General features: G+C 42.7%; 1 protein-coding gene across 1 annotated transcript in view; it reads right to left on the reverse strand.

Moving 5' to 3' along the window:
- Nucleotides 1-8,446: 8,446 nt before the first annotated feature.
- TRPM6 (transient receptor potential cation channel subfamily M member 6) overlaps nt 8,447-17,914 on the reverse strand; it is a 74,765-nt gene continuing 65,297 nt past the window's right edge. The window contains 3 exon segments of the mRNA XM_040988730.1: nt 8,447-8,580; nt 10,160-10,266; nt 14,928-14,979. Of these exon segments, the coding sequence (XP_040844664.1) occupies nt 8,447-8,580; nt 10,160-10,266; nt 14,928-14,979 (293 nt within the window).

Below are 17,914 nucleotides of genomic sequence, written 5' to 3' on the forward strand. Positions count from 1 at the left end.
ACACGTGATGTTTGCTAGTGTTCCCGATCTACTCTCTGTTGCTGTTAACAGAATGCTTGCGACTCAGTCGAAGTTTATTCGGCTCCCATTTCCAGAGACGGTAGATACAGGGGCATCACATGGGCATTTGCTTGATGTCTGGTAAAAAGACTTTCGCACAGTGGGACGCAGCAGGCAAGCCGGCTTGGGTCCTTTCCCCCCGTCTTCTTATAAACTACTATTGCCACCGTGAGACCCTATCCTCACAACCTCATGGCCTCATCTAATTCTGATCTCCCAAAGGCCACATCTCCAAGTATCATTAATGTATGACTGTGAGAGTTAAGACTTCCAAAACAGGAGCAGGAACTTTGGGGAGAACGGCACAGTTGAACCAGAGCAGCAATTTATATGGGAGTCATAATTGTCACCATTTCATGAGATTTTTTTGAAGCAAGAATATGAACTTTGAGAGAGGTTCGCTGAGTCCCCCCTCATATCCCACTGGAGCAGGTGTTGGTCAAATGAGTCACATACTACGTCTCAGGGAGTAGCTGTTGTGACTGCATGGGCTGTCTGCACTCCCTACTGGAGGTCCATAGTGGAGTTCCTTTCCTAGTCCCTATTCTGCCTCCTGATAATGTGTTCACTGAGATGCAGCAGGCGAGGGCTGAAGCACTTGGATCCCTGCCTCCCACGCTGGAGGCTAGACAGAGCTCCAATATCCTGACTACAGCCTGACCGAGCCTCAGCTGTTGCATGCATTTAAAGAGTAAAACCATAGATGGAAGATCTCTCTCTCTCTCTCTCTCTCTCTCTGGATCTTTTAAAAACATTCATTCATGTAATGACCCCCTATCCTCCCAGTCTCATCCCCTCAGAATGACTATTGCCATACTGAAATGTGAATGCCCCAGCCAAACCAATCACTCTCTGTTTCCTGGTATGCCCTCTTCTTGAATTGTCCTGTATTGGTCTGCTTTTCACTACTATGATGAAATACCCAAGGTGCCCTACTTTATAAATAAAAACAGTATACTCGATATCCTAGTCCTGGAGGCACACCATCCAAAATTAGGCGGGCCACATGAGCTCACTTTTTGTTGAGAGGCCATCATGTGGTAAGAGGGAATGTGTATGTCTGTCTAGGTCTATATAGGTCTATATTAGACCAACAGGTTCCAACTGTGGTGAGCCGCATTAAGGACTTCATTGAATCCAGTCATTTCCTAAAGTTCCCACCTCAAAACACCATAACTGGATAGGATTTTCACTCTCCTGGTACCATTATCATAAAACTTCAGGAAGTAGACTCCTTAATTTGAAAGAAGTATTTAAATCATATCATCATGCCTGGGGCGGGCACGGTAGCCTAGCAGCTAAAGTCCTCACCTTCCAAGTGCCAGGATCCCATATGGGTGTTGGTTCGTATCCAGGCTGCTCCATCCCTCTTCCCAGCAGCTCACTGCTTGTGACCTGAGAAAGCAGTAGAGGATGGTCCAAAGCCTTGGGACCCTGCACCCACTTGGGAGACCTGGAGGAAGTCCCTAGCTTTGGATCAGCTCAGCTCTGGCCATTGTAGCCACTTGGGGAGTGAATCAGCAGATGGAAGATCTGTCTCTTCTTCTCTCTGTAAATCTCATTTTCCAATATAAATATATAAATCTCAAAGAAGAAAAAAAAACTTTTTGAATAATCTCATGCCCTCACCCCGCTCATTTCTCCAGTATCTCCTCCAGGAATCTTTCTAAGAAGAGGTCAGGCATGTTCCTCTCTCTGCTCTTACCATCTTTTCGATGTATCAGCTTGTCTCAGCATCCAATAAAGCCTGTCATTTCCTTAGACCACAGACATAGGGAGTGAGTGAGAAAGCATGGGCTGGCAACGTTTTCTTACGTGCGCATTAAATTGTTTTACAAAAGTTTCATGCTATGGATCAATATTTAGCAATTTTCATAAAATACATTTGACATAAAATTGACAAAAATGTCCACAAGTGTCACAAGAAAATAATGATTGTAATGAAGCGGTATGAAGTAAATTCAGAAAGCAGTAATGATATCAGCAATTACACTTCCTCATGAAAACACTTATGCTAATTGTGATCATTCACCAAATGTTGCATTCCCACAGGTGGCTCTAAATCTCATTCAGTGTTACATTAAAAAAAAAACTGTATCCTACCCTGCATCATAAAACTTATCATCCTTTCTAGTTTCACTTTTTGCTACTGCCTGTCCTATTCCAATACGTGCCCTACAAAATAATCACGCCATTATTCAGCATTCCCCAGATATCTCTCCCAAAGCATTCTTTCTACTACATAACCTGCTTTGGAGCATTCTCACTGCAGCTTTCTCTTTCTCTCTTCAAAGAAGTCTCTCTTCATTTGTCTTCCAAAGCATTTTTGCAAAGGGTTCATTTGCAGCTCTCAGTGCAAGGGACATTTTGTTTACAAGTCTTCTCACCAACGTATCAGTTCCAGCTTGATACTCTTGGCACAATGCCAGGAAAATAGTAGGAACAATATTAATCTTCATTAACCCAAAAATTAATGACTGAACTAATAAAGAGATCAAGCAGCCACTGGGCAATTATAAAATGAGCACCTGCCCTGTTGCATCAGTACGCTAACAGTCATGGCTCCCAGGGACTTTAACAAAGGTAAATTAGAAATTCGACACTGGTATGCACTAAGCATAGAACTCTAGAAAATTTTTGAATTGGTCACTTAAAACATTTCATTTAAATCTTTTCAGCATTCACTCACAACCCTTCAAGATACTGTCCAATGTGACTCCTCTTTCAAACCTACGAGTCCCAGCTTTAAGACCTTCTGCTTGGGGAAGGGTGATGTGGCAATGAACTCTCTTCGTGTAATTCAGCCAATTCTCACATCTTAAGTGTATCCATGCTTCCTGTTTCCATCTTAGCTCCTGCCATCGTGGAAATTTAAATGATCACAGCCATTCAGTGAGAAAGGGCATTAACGTTCCCCACAGGACCCTCATTCTCCCGCACGCGTAAACATTTGATAAAGCAAAGTCTCTTCAGATCTCTTTGTTCAATTTTGTAGCCAGTGTAGAATTAAAAAAAAAAAAAGAGGGATTGGAAGAAAGAAGAGAATCAGGAGAGGGAGAACAAGAATGAACTGGAGGGAGGAAAAAGCAGACATAAAAACCAAAGAGGAGGGGAAGGAGAGAGAGCAACAGGAGGAAAAAAAAATCATTTTTTGCCTACGATTCATGATTCTCACGGCTCACGTAAGAGTTGCTTGAAGTTAGGATGAGGCTGAAGAATGTCAGACGTTGGGTTTTGTGCTCAACATCGGCAAGCCTGTCCCTGCAGAGAGGGAACAGGAGATGAAACAGGATGCCTCAGCCTGACATCATTAAAACTTTTGATTTATCTGCCTCACTTTGTGTTTTTCTAGACAATTAGATATTTGTTGACCTATACAGCAGTACCTACCATTTGATAACATCGTGTGACATGACAGTGTATTAATTTATTGCAAAAAATAGAACCCATGTAAACTATACAACTTCTATCTGCCTGACCATCACGTTGTGTCTCTGGAGGTCTTGGGAGCTGAATTGCATCATGAGATTGCTTCAACTATGTGGAACCAGAACAGGCAAAAGGAGTTTGGATTATCATATTGATGAGGACTTTTTGGCTAATTCAGTAGGTGAAGTTTCTATAGGTTCTCAATGAAAATTCTAAGAAAATTTGAGCTATTGATGGAAATTTGATGCTAAGAGAACATGTTTTCTAGAAGTAGATAGAATTTTCATATTAGCAGAAATAGCCATATGAACAAAATGTCAGTCACTGAAAATTTCTTTGAAGCATCAGGTTTTACAAACATCAAGATTATAAATCTACTCTTTCTTGTTGTTCCAAAATGTCACCAATGAAGATGCAAGGTTCCAGCTTTAATCCTCCTGGAAGGTTATCTTCAGGCAGAGAAAAGGTAAAAGAAACCAGCTGGGTAAGCTTAAGTCTATTCTGAAATGAAAGAAGTTGGAGACACCATCAAATGGTGAATGTCCTGATTTCAATCCTTGAAACTCAAAGAGAGGCGTGAACTGCTCCCGTTAAGGAAAAGGGAGCATAGCAGAAAGCACTTTGTATTTATACTGGAACAGGCCCGCTGAGCATCATCTATAAACATTAAATAATGATCAAATAATAAGATCAGAAATGAAAACCCCTTCTTATTTATTGAAGTGAACCCCACGCTCACAAGCAGGCTTTTAAATGAAATCCTCAGAGGGCTTTGTAGAGGCTGTCTCATTATCACTCACCTTCATTGGAAAAATGAAGACTCTTCATTTCCAAGTTAGGGGTTAACAGGGAGGCTAAACAAATTATATAAAGTTAGATTAAAAGTCTGTAAATGGTAGAGATCAAGGTTCATCGTTCCTTGAGGACTAAACCATCTTTCTTTGAAAAAAATTAACTCATCTAATTATTTTAGGTGGATGTTTCCTAAAAAACACAATATATTACCTGTAATTCATTGTCTAGAAAGAAAAAAAAATCACAAAACAATAACTGTGCCAAATTTAAAAAACAAAAACAAAAACAAAAAAACACTGCGGCTTCCAGAACTCTTCCTATTCGTTGTACCCACCCATGTGGCTAGAGATTTGAAATGTTATTTAAGTCTCATTTTCCTTCAGAAGCTAAGCTCTGCGGAGTAAAATGCTATTAAGGGGGGAAAATCTTTTCTGTCATTTGACTTTAACTTATGATAAATTAGCTTCAACTAGTTTCTTAGAAAATTGCCCAAGAAATGACTACAGAAAATTAAACAGCAAGACTTCAAAGAGGCAAACAGACAGCCTCCAACTTCCGACCTCAGAGAATAATCCCCGCTTCTCGGGCGCTGGAGAGATGTGAGTCAAGAAATAGTACGAGGGCATGGTAACGAACCATCTTTCAAATGACTTTTCTATCAATCTTCTTTTCAAAGGGTAATCAAGTGATGATTATTTCTAGGCAGTCGCTGGGAAGCCATCACCTCCGCTCCGCAGTCCCCAGTACAGGACTGCACGCCAGCACTTCCACCAATGGTTATAAGGGCAGAGCTGGTGGAGAAATCAACAGACAAAGTACAGGTTGCTAAAAGCTAGAAAATTAAAACAGAGGGACATCAAAAGACTTGTGTTGGCTCTTAAGGAATCGGTAGTCATTCCCTTCCAGATTAAAAATGCAAATTTGATATGTCATCTAGTGAATGAAATCCACTGGCATGTGGAAATTTTAGTACTTCCCTAAGAAATACTGTTAAATGCACATTGTGTGCCCTTCTTGATGCTGGATGCTGATAGCCAGTTGGGAAGAACAGCAAACAGAACAGGGACACATGTGATGAACTCCAGAGATGAAGCATTTGATTTCATCTCAAACAACAAACAACAAAAAGAAGCAATTTTTAAAAAGATTTTTTTATTTTGACAAGTGACACAGATATGAGAAGAGACAGAGAGATCTTCCCTCTACTGGTTCACTGCCCATATGACTGCAAGGGCTAGGACTGCGCCAAGCCAAAGCTCAGAGCCAGGAGCTCCCTCTGGGTCGCCCATATGGTCAGCACACAGGCCTTCCTCATTGCTTCCCCAGGAGCTGGATGGGAACTGGAACCTCTGGGACACAAACTCATGTCCACATGAGATGTCAACATTGCAGGCAGCAACTTAAACCGCTAGGCTACAACACCAGCTGCGACATCTTTTTCTTTAATCATTGACCACGTGCTTATTACAGGCATTAATCACCCAATTATTATTTTTATGGCAGAGCCACAGAAAATAACAGGTTGCGAAACAGATTGAGCCCAGAGTTGTAAGAAGCGCTAGGACAACACCTGAAAGGTGCAGCACTATGGAGAGAGATCGTTAACAACCGGCACCACATTCGAATCTCATCAGTGAGAGTGGCTTTGCGCTCAGGGAAAGATTGTCGGGCTGCAGGGGAGGGGGCGTCTGTATTTCCTCTGTGTCTAGCTTAACCATCCCTAAGTTGGCCTAATTTTCTCAGCCCAGCCTGAACCTAACATCCCAGCAGATGTTAGTATAGGATACACCTCTGAAATCAACACTGCTCAGAAGTCTCATTTCTTAATACCTGGTCGAAATAAATACAAACAAACAAGCAAGCAGAAAGAGACAACAAGAAGCATTTTGAGGACAAAGAAATGCTGTGTTCCTCAGCGCATCTTCATCTCTATTACAGCCCAGAAAAGGCATTTAGCAAACCTCAGTGGGATTAAACTGAATGAATGAATGGATGCTCCACCCTCTTGTGGTCATGAATCACTCAAAGTCAAAACTGTCACCCTGGCATTTGCATGGCATTTGCATGCATCCCACAGTGACCTTTGCATAACAGTGCACGTTTTTTAAATGTCATCTTGCTCATTTTTTCTTCTTGGTAAGTCATTTGGCTTACGGGTCAAGACTCCCAGCTTCGGCCTGTCGCAGCCCTAACCAATGCAGGCACTGAGAAGGTGAACCAGAGGATGGGAGTGTGCTCTCTCAAATTAAATAATAATAATAATAAAAGCAACATAGCAAAAAACAAAAAGCACACCGCAGAAATGTGAACTCCAAATGTATTTGCTTTCAAGTTTCATTCCCAGTGACAAAGGCGTGTGTAATACGTCTTATACGTGGTATAGGCAAAATCCCACCTTCCCATGGCAGAACGCAGCAACAGAAAAAGTACCGCTGTATCACTTAGAGCTTCATAGAGTAGGATAAAGCTACCACACTCTTGAAGAAAAAAAAAAAACACTTTATCCTTTTTGTCAATCAACTTCAATCAACTAATCACCCAGATTTCCCACCTCCAGCCACCCCAAGACCTATGAAAAAAAAAAAGTGGAGTTAAATTAACGCTTGCACAACTCTAACCATAAGCAGACACCATTACACTGAAACATTTTCCTACCCCTGTAGACACTGTTTCCCTGAGGAAAGGCCTAAGGAGGCAGCAGACTTAGATATTAAAAGCTGGTTCAGAAGCCACTCAGATAATGCTGAGATTTTTCAAACCCAACATTGGAACACTAGACAATAAGAAAGCGCTATTGGGGAGAGGAGGCTTTCCTATCTCCATCATCTCTGCTTGAGCAGACAGCTGGAGCACAGTCCCACCCAGAGTGCCAGAGAGACCACTGGCCCTGCCCTTCCCTGCTACCGGGGTGCCTTCCAGGGATCCTCCCCTTCAAACCTCACAGGTGGCTGCCCTTTCTCAGCCTGCACTTTAAAATACCCTCGTCCTGAAATCCAGAGGACCTCTGTCCTAGCAGGAAGCAGGCCCCTGTGGAGCAAGCTTTCAGTTGGCAATCCTGCTGCTTCCCAGGGTTAACTGAGAAAAATGGAGCCTATTACATTTGTGTTACATGAGGGGCTTCAAGCAAAGTTCATGGAAAATGGGTGTTGACTTGACTGCAGAAAATGCTTACGCATAAAACCCCCAAAAGCTGTGTATACAAAGCATCTTCAAAATCCTTAAGGTAAATGTATATATGATACAAAAATTTCAAAAACATTTTACAGGAAAATCATGTTTTCTGTTAATCCTAGCCCTTTCTGGACTTTGTGAAGTCCCTTTTATTCACAGCTTTAGACAGAGCGGTGTTCCAGAGGTTGACTTGGTCCACCCTCTGATTGTACCCCTGTGCATCGGAAAAAAAGAAACCCTCTTCTAGTCCTTTCCAGTTCTACGTACCCTCGCTGTCCCATTTAAGAGAGGGGAGCGGGGAACATGAGGACATTTGTTTCAGATTTCTCTTTTCCTTTCTTTCACAGCAACCTGGGAGGCCCAGGCATTACATGAGTCTGTGACACTTGAAGGCTTCACCAGGACACTTTGTACTGGTGAGTTTGCACAGTCTGTGCAAATACACCTTCACCCCGCCGTTTTCTCTGCTGTTGCTATTGAAAGCCCTGGGCTGTTGGAAAGAGAAGAGGAAAAAGTCAAGTAACTGTTTAATGTACACACATATATACGTAAGCACAATATACGGATGAGGTGATATATAGCAGTAGGGGGTAGACTTTGAACACATAGTGAGAAAATAAATTAAATTCATCCCCCTAGTCCTTTATTGCACAGTATTTTTGCTCCAAAGGTTCCTAGCGACCAGCTAAAGCAATGAGGTATAAAAGCACAGTATTCCCAGCTGACTCATCCAAGTATCTTCATGTGGAACCGGAAGACACAGAACACATGCAAATCGCCCTGGACCAAGGTCTACAGCGAGAACCCTTCGTAGACCAGAGAGGCCTTTGGACAAGGCATGGTGTGGGGCTCAGAAGGTGTGTGTCCCAGCGAGGCATACCACATACAGCTGTTCTGCCATGGTGTGCTCCATGTGGAACAACCTAATCCATGTCACTGCACAGCTCACAGCAGGAAGCGTGAGGACCACTGTCCTTCATCCCTCCTCCTTTCACAGTCGAGTATGGTATTCCTGGGCATGTCCATTCTTGTCCTTCTCTGCAGACTCCTCAGGTGGCTCTCTGTTGGTATCAAGTCCTAAGCTAGGATTTACCTTTCCAGGGGAATAGTCGCTTCTCTTTAAATCTGCAAGGAAGACAGTAAAGATGGTTACAGGCGGATCCAAAGAACACATGGTCAGGCGGATAGACTGCACGTGCCTGAGGCCCTGCGGCCTCTCAGCCCAGTCCCAGCCTCTTCCTGGGCTCCTTCAGAACCGAGAAGCCAGTGTTGTCCTAGCCAGTGTGTTCTGCACTGCTCTCTTAGCCAAGATCTAAAAAGTGACCAGTGAGAGAGCAGGTCCTAGGCAGTGATGAGAGAGACTGCGGCTCCCTTCTTGTTTCAATTTGATCTCTCTTCCCCATGAGTGCCTCCATGCCCACCCTCACCCCTGGTTAACACACAAGTGTCGCTCCTGGAATCTGGGGCCTGCTCTAAATAAATCCACGTCTTCCCCACAAGAGCTTTTCTTACCCAAAACTCCAAAAAGACGCAAATTGCCCTCGTGGACAAACACGTTTACAGCTCCATCCCTGGCAGCACTAAACCACGCTCTTTTACTAATCTCCAGCTGGGAAGGAATGATTGCTTGTTATAAAGCAGGATGGACTACTCATTTTAAAGTATGCCAAACTGGGGGGCCAGTGCCACGGCATAGCAAGTTAAGCCTTTGCCTACAGTGCTGGCATCCCCTATGGGTGCTGATTCAAATCCCGGCTGCTCCCTCTCTGACTCGGCTCCCTGCTTATGTGCCTGGGAAGGCAGAAAAGATGGTCCAGATGCTTGGGTCCCACTACTCATGGGAGACCTGGAGAAAGTTTCCAGCTCTGGCTGTTGAGGCCATTTAGGGAATGAGTAGAAGATCTCTCTCTCTCCAATGAATGGAGGATCTGTGAGTGTGTGTGTGTGGTGTGTGTGTATGTGTGTGCATGTGTTTCTCTGTAAATCTGCCTTTCAAATAAAAATAAATACTTCTCTTTTAATTTGAGAAAACTAAGGCATGGAAAATTCCATTGTAAGGCCAGGTTTGGTGCCAAGTGTCTCTTCTGAGACAGAAGCAAAGCAGGTGGCCCAGCGGGGACTGCAGGTGAAGAGGGCACCCACCTCCGGCTGCTTGCTTTTTTGTCTGAATATTTTCTGTAATGATTGCCACTGGTTTCAGAGAAAGTATGCCACATCACCAAGTTGGATTCAAGCAGACTGCAGTATATTAAAGTCATAGGCCTTTACAGTGAAAAACACAACTGTTTCCATCTGTTTCCCCACCTTCCTAAGCATCCAATGAGTAAATTAAAATAAGCCAGAAATGCTGTTGGGACCACAAATGCAACCACCAACAGGGTGCAAGCAGGACCCAAGGGGAGGGACGTGCTTCAGCCACACTGCACCCCCATTTCACTCAGTGGGACTGTTCCCTAAGAGCAACTGTGGCAAGGATCAGGCCCTATGTTGTTTCAATACATTTTGTCAGAATCTGAAGTAAAATCCCTGTCCTTTTAATCTCTTTAGAGATTTGAAAATGTTTTCAGTCACCAAGTCAGGCTCTGCGAATGTCTGTGAATGAGGTGAAAATGTGATTAAGATTTTCTGCTCTTTCCCAGGTTACAATGGACGTTGTTCTGGGAGAGATTTCCTCAGAGAAAAATAGAATTTGTTTGTGGCATACCCTGGAGTTTGAGCTTCCGGCAGCAGGAATTGCAACGATGTTTTGCAATGAAGTTTCTAATTGCATCTTCCCCTAAATTGGCCGGTCCAAACACCATTCCTCTTGATCTGGAGGAAATATCAGAATATCAATTAGATCACAGTGAAGAAAAAGGAGCTGTACTAGGATTCTCTGAGATACCGAACAGTATCCCATAGTAACCCAGTAAACTCCAAGGAGCCACGAGAGAAAGAGTACTTCGCAGAAGCAACAATGTCAGGTCTGCGAATTTAAAATTCAAATGCGCTGAAATCTTTGTCCTCAACTCCAAGACCTACTGTGAAACTCATTTCAACGCAAATCTGATAGAAGAGTGAATTTTCTATGTACCACATTAAAGCAAAACACACTAAGACCCTTTTTAATGCATATGGGGTGAGAGAATGACATTCATTACCAAATGTTCTACTAGATTACCCGAAAGGTAAGGTACAAAGGGAAATAAATTTTCTGTTGGAACACATCCTGTAAAAAGATGCGTGCACCATTTTTTTTTTCAAATCTAATTACTTTTCTTAAAAAATAACTGTCTTCAAAAAGATACACACCTGATCAGACCCTAAGTCCAGCATTCATAGTTCTCTCTAAAGGCACCTTCTCCTATTGCAAACCGCTCTGGCTGGGTTTTTGGTGAAAAGACAAGACCACACGAGACAATGTGTTTGAGGAAGTAAACTACATATGCTCGACGTAGGTGACAAAACACAAATAGAATCACTGTATAAAAGGCCCTTTTGCAACACTCTATAATTATAATAGACCCCGGCAGATTCGAGAAGCAACGTTCCAGCCACTACCCCTCCGCACACAGCCAGTATAACTTCAGAGTTCTCACACGGCACGACACGGAGTGGAGCACGCTACAAACACTTCCAGAGAAACTTTATGAAAGCTAATATTTTATTTTAATGACATGCAGAGTGGAAACAGCACATTTTCAAATGTGAACTCAATTACCGCCCTTAAATACCACGTCTGAAGAAAAAAGCCAAGCCAACTATCACAAAGGGAAAGAATAAACTCCGCTTCTAAGGAATGCGGTTTTTCAAAAGGGACATGGTGTAAAAACGGACTTTTTTCCATCCGAGTATTGAAACATTTATCTCAATTTCCACTTCTTTTTGGCAGAATCACAGTAGCTGCTCTGAAGATGTGCCAAGCTCCGAGTGCGGGCTGGTGTCAGTTGGAGCTCAGATTGCCTCTTTGCTCGGAGGCAAGTAGGTGGAGGGAATCTCTTGGGAAGACAGAGTGAACAGACACCCAGCATTAGCTTTCCTGGTCACTCAATCGCTCTCACAAAGTACCACTCGGTGGTGTTTACCCAGCTGCACAAGCTGCCTCTTGTTAACTCTTCCTCTCTCTGAGGCCATCTGGTAGGGAACGACTTCAATAAGGTGAGGCTGAGGTGGGAGAAGGACTCACTCAGTATTTAGACCAAGACATCGACAGTGAAAAGAGAAGGTGTTACTTCAGTCATTAAAACTGAACAATTCCTTTTTATAGTCTCTCCAGCATGACCCCATGGAGGTAATTTCACTTCTTTGCATTCGATAGCTGCCATTTCTCTCCTCCCAGCAAATGTGAAAATCCCCAACGTGGAGAGGTGACCCTGATTTGCAGATAAAAGCTGCAAGCTGAACTCACTCCTCCCTCTGAGCTTTATGAAAGTTAAGACAGAAGGATTCTAAGGACCGCATCACAGGTTTGGCCCCTCGGCACCTGCCGGTGAAGGAGGGCTGCCTCCGCCTGCTTCTGCAGCTGTACCCTAAAGCATACCTACGGCCTTGTGCTCCCTGATTCATCAAGTTAAAAAAAAAAAATTACAGCTAGCTGTTTTCCAGATTTCTCACAACACAGGAAAAGCAGGTGGTAGCTTGGTTCCACACGCGAGGAAACGCTAATTAGTGGCATCTATACATAGATTTACTAAAGAACATCTCATCGCTGTTGTTTCATGCTTGTGAAAAGCCCAAAACCATCAAGGCAGTAGGCCAAAAAACATCCAACACCAAATCACCTCCAACTGGGGCAGGAGGTTAGGGGGAGTTAGGCAACCACAGGCGATGAGAACACAACAGCTCTTGGATGGGAGATTACTCCCTCCCACTGACCCTCTCCCTCACAAGCCAGCGGAGGTCTTCATCAAGCCTCGGCCTCCTCATTTATCAACTGGGCTTGGCAATGATGCTTCTTCCAGTCCTGTTCCCAAGGCTAAATAGGTGTGAAAACACTTTCTTAAAACAGTACTTCTCATACTTCGATTTCTACCAGCTGAAATCTTCCATCTGGTGCTGGTTCAAGATTTGTAGTTCTAATGAGAGCCCTGACATGCTGCAGCCGTAACTCCCAGGTGACACTGGTGGGGCTGGTCCATGGCCCTCACTGAGAATACGAAGGACTTTACACACACATGGCTTTCAAAACTGGGCCTGATTGCACTATCAGAAGTAATTCCCCACCACTGTGAGAAAGTAACATTTCTTGTCATCTATAGCAAAAAGATCAACTATACTCAAAATTGGATGATGCCAAGAAAACCAGGCTGCCCAGAAAGATGCCATCCTGTTATTTTCCAGCATTCCTTCCTTCAAATATAAAAAAACAAAGTTGGCATAGTCAGAGCTTCCTAACCCCAATTTCCCATGATTCAGACAGGGAATTTTTTAAAAATACAGAAATCAAGGCCCTCCTTCTAACATTCTAATTTTGAGGCCAATTCTGACCATCTTTTATATTATCATTATTATTATTATTATTTCTTCAGGTGACTTTAATAGAAATTGAGACCCACTGATCCATCGAATATAATTAAATATTCAACTGTATAGTGGAATAATAAAATGTTTGAATTGTGAAAGATGGAATTGTCAGATCAAATTAAGTGATATGTCAAGGTCAACATTTAATCAATGATGAAGAATACACAAATTTGTTTCATAATATATGCATAACCTTCTGTGGGCAACCACAGAATAAAGCAGCTATAGGATAAGTCGTTCAACAACTCCTTAGGCTCGCAGGGATCCTACAGAAATAATATTCCTAACGGAAATGACCCTAAGCCAAAGTGAGAACTACAGAAGCCTGCAGGTGCAGCTGTTAGAGCAAGGGTTAGAGCAAGGACTCAGAACCAAACAAGCATCATAGGAATGAGATACTGGCCCAGCGTGGTAGCCTAGTGGCAAAAGTCCTCGCCTTGCACATACTGGGATCCCATATGGGCGCCAGTTCTGATCCCAGCAGCTCACTGCTTGTGGCCACCCTGGAAAGCAGTCAAGTATGGCCCAAAGCCTTGGGACCCTGCACCCACATAGGAGACCTGGTAGAGACTCCTGACTCCTGGCTTCAGATTGGCACAGCAGCGGCCATTGCAGCAGCTTTGGGAGATGAATCAACGGATGGAAGCTCTTCCTGTCTGTCTCTTTTCCTCTCTTTTCTCTCTCTGTATATCTGACTTCCAATAAAAATAAATTTTTAAATCTTAAAAAAAAAAAAAGAATGAGGTGCACACCTAACAAGGCTCCGGTTAACTTCCTCCAGCTCTGCTAATCCAGGGAAACATCTAACGTGTGTTTACTGAGAGCACCCCTGCACAGACGCCTGTAGAAGAGACGAGATCTAAATCCAGTGAAACCATTCAAGGAGAGATTTGAAGCTCTGAGTACTTGGGAGTTCTGCTAGCAACGGAGCGGGGAACGTGGATTTTCTTGTGTCAGGATTGCTCATTTAGGGGTATTTACATATATATATATATATACACATATAAAATCTGGAGAACAACTATGGACATGTATGACAACTAAGAAGTAAAACTACAGTTTTCGAAGTGTGGCCTATGAACCAACAGTGACACAGTCACACAGCGGGACTTATTAGAAACGCAGATTAGTTGGCTGTGCCCCAAAGCTGCTGAATCAGAAACTCTGGGGTGGGGCCCAGCAGTCTGTTTTGACAAGCTGTCATGTTGCAGCCTCGTGTTTGAGGACCACTGTTTTCCGCTGTATTGATCCACCTTAATTGGCGCCATCATTTCTCTAGATGCCGCCTTTAACAGAACACAGCCTCAGCTCCTCCACTGCCAAGTCTCCCCAAAGGCCTGCACATGAACCAAATGCTCAAGAGAGTTCAAAGTACAGACGGGTGAGTCACAGTTTTATACCATTTGGTCTTCGACTCCGAATTAAATAGGAAAATCTGATGCTTCCCAATTACGCCCCCATTGCTTTGGGCCTCTCTGAAAAGCACTCTGTGTGCCCTGAGCTTTTGTCTCCTAAGCCTGTGATGGAAGGTGCTGCCCATGATACAATGCAATGATTCCACTACAAGGATAATAAAGGAAGCTGAGTCTGTTGCATTAATCGTTTTCACGTCAAAGCCTAGAAGGACTACACTTCCATATTTCTCTTGTGTTTGACCACTAGACGCCTCAGAGTTGAATTTGCAATCAAGTTCCGGCGACAACATTGGTCCTTGGAACTTCCACTTATTGCACTAACCTAACTCCAGATCTAAACATATTTTAATTCTGTATTTTCTTTTTATCCCCATGCGTTAATCTGTGATTTTTTTCTTATCTGAGTGTTTTGAATATATATATATGCATATATAAGCTGCCTCGATAACTTTCTAGGACCTCCACAAGAAACATATATGTTTACAAATCATTCTTGAAAGCATGTGCAATGCATTAAATTCAGTTTTCTAAGTGAAAACACGTAAATTAACTTACTGTTTGTCTTCAGGTTTTATAACAGATGGATCTGTCAAATTTTCTCCAACACCTCGAAAGAAGAAACAAAATGTATTTAGGAAATGGCTGTGATGAGGTGGAGAGACAGACACTTTTATAGGCATTCAAGAAAATAGTCAAAATCTAATGTCTTTATTAAAGCTTATTCCCACTCTGTAGTAAATTAAGCATCATTTGAATTAAATGTATTAAAATCATCCAGGAGTATTTGGAAGTTTTAGTCAATGCACTGTCTCTCCCAACCTCTTCTGCTATAATAAACTCCTAGACCAAAAATGAATGTTTTAGAGTGGTGTATCCACAGTTACTGAGAGTGACAGGTGCCAATCATTGACCAGTTGTCTATACTAGACATTCCTGTTTTGTTTTCTCTAATTCCCAATCAACATAAAAGACTGTTTGTCTCCTTGTTTTACAAGCTCATCAAATGTTCAAAGAGATGGATCTGCCAAAGTTTGCACAGCCCCTACGTTGGTCCTGGATGGATCCTGTCTTTGCCCAGTCAGGCGGGAAGTGCTGTGCAGTTTTGCAGGTACAACCTCTGTCCCATCAAAACACACCAAATGTCAAATATATATGCAGCAAAGTAGAAGTGACAACAAATTTTGATCTTGGACCTGGTCATGCCTGTGTGTTCAGTTGTAAACATCTTTGAGATATGTGTTCATGTTCTGTGTATTCTTCTGGATGCATAATGCTCTCCAGAAAATGTACTTTACAGAAGACGACATCAAAGCCTGAAAAGATGGCACAGGTGCGATCCGAAGCTGGAACTGAAAACAACAGGGATCCTCAGCAAATGCAAGTAGCGAGGGGCTGATTTCTAAGCAACCTTGCAGGGAAGCAGGGTAGACACATGACTGTCTCATGTGAGCACAGCTCAATCACTTCTCAGCTCCTTCTCTATTCAATATGTCTTCTCTCTGTTGAACGGATTCTGACTTTCTGGGAGAGAATTGTATAACATTGTTACGTATTTCTATTTGTTTAAAAAATGTGTATGTTCTATTCAGTATTTCTTCATGATATTTGCTTTGATCTGATGTTTTACATTATGGTAAACCTGTCACAAGAAACTGTAATCGTTCCAGACCTTCTCCCTAGGAAATTGAATTCCTTAGATGAATAACATGTGGTATCCTAGAACTTGGAATAGAGGTTTTCAACCTTTATTGTGGCATGATCATTGTCATTCTGGTGAAGTTAATCATCATCTAAAATGCATAATATTGAGTATATATATAACTACATGGGAAACCAATGGTATTGAAATAGAGTTATCAAAACTTTTAAAATTGCTGTATTGGAACATATGGGCTACTCTATTAATATATTCAGTGGCAGGATGTAGCACAGGTCTACCAACCACTGTAACATCCAGCAGGGGATAAACATAAACAATTATTTTTCGATGCTGGCTCACACTGTACTGCGCCATGCAACTCTCTGGAGTCTGCAATGAACAGCAAGAGGCGCTGTCAACATCAGCGCGTTTGTGGTCTTTCTCATCGCTGAAGGTAATGGTGGATTTCAGTTAAAGGTTAGTGAAAATAAAGCTGATATTCCTTTCCTCATCAAAGTTCACAGGCATTCTGAATTCCTTCCAGAAGCCCTTTAAGAATCCCTGGCTTAGCACCTCTGTGCACATTGATTTTCAATAGGAAGACATAAAGATAGAAACGCAGGCATAGACAAAGGACACTAAATGTGTTAGCTCAGCCTTATTCCCTAGAAAGAAAAAGCCACAGGAAGAGACTCTTTTCTGCTTTTCTCATTATGTACATGATGGAACTTCAAAAAGTTCACGGAGATTAGAATTAAAAGTTTGTTTTGGTACAAAACGTGCAGTTTTTTTTTCATTATACATATTTTCCACGAACTCTTAGAAGACACTTTGTATAAGAAATAGCCTAGGGCCCGGCGCAGTGGCGCAAGTGGTTAAAGGTCCTCACCTTGCACGCCCGGGATCCCATATGGGCGCCGGTTCTAATCCCGGCAGCCCCGCTTCCCTTCCAGCTCCCTGCCTGTGGCCTGGGAAAGCAGTCGAGGACAGCCCAAAGCTTTGGGAACCTGCACCCGCGTGGGAGACCCGGAAGAGGCTCCTGGCTTCGGATGGCATAGTATTGGCCTGTTGCGCTCACTTGGGGAGTGAATCATCGGACGGAAGATCTTCCTCTCTGTCTCTCCTCTCTGTATATCCGCCTTTCCAATACAAAAATAATAAAAAAATAAATCTTTAAAAAAAGAAATAGCCTAGAGAGGCTTAGCATCTCTAACCATGGAGTAACTAAACAGGGCAGGTTGGAAAGTCATACTCTACCAAAACTTGGGAAAAATAAAGCATGTTAACATCTAAAACTCCTAGCAATATCTCTTTAACTCAATATCTTTTTATTTACCAAAGTAAATGCTCATGTCACATTCTGATCTCAACCATCTTTTGGTGTATCAATGAACTTCTGTGGACAGAATCTATCATTGTGCCAACACCGTTTATGACAATGATGTCTACACTAATGCTGCCTTATTTTGAAAACTGCCTTCCTGAAGGAAAATATTGTGTCTCCAAAAGTCCTTTGAAAAATAAATGAGCATAAAAAATGCTATAAGTCATCATCATTTGAAATACAATTCTTTTTAATTTCCAGTGCTGGGAATTAAATGTCAGATTTTGAGTGTAATGATGGTGATGATCCAAGCCCTCACATGTAAGCTTTTTTTTTTTTTAAAGATTTATTTTTATTATTTTTTCATTGGAAAGGCGGATATACAGAGAGGAGAGACAGGGAGGAAGATGATTCACTCCCCAAGTGAGCGCAACGGGCCAATACTATGCCATCCGAAGCCAGGAGCCTCTTGCGGGTCTCCCACGTGGGTGCAGGGTCCCAAAGCTTTGGGCCGTCCTCGACTGCTTTCCCAGGCCACAGGCAGGGAGCTGGAAGGGAAGCGGGGCTGCCGGGATTAGA

This window comes from Ochotona curzoniae, unplaced genomic scaffold (assembly GCF_017591425.1).
Source record: "Ochotona curzoniae isolate NIBS_2020 unplaced genomic scaffold, NIBS_Ocur_1.0 contig_50, whole genome shotgun sequence".
Taxonomy (NCBI): domain Eukaryota; kingdom Metazoa; phylum Chordata; class Mammalia; order Lagomorpha; family Ochotonidae; genus Ochotona; species Ochotona curzoniae.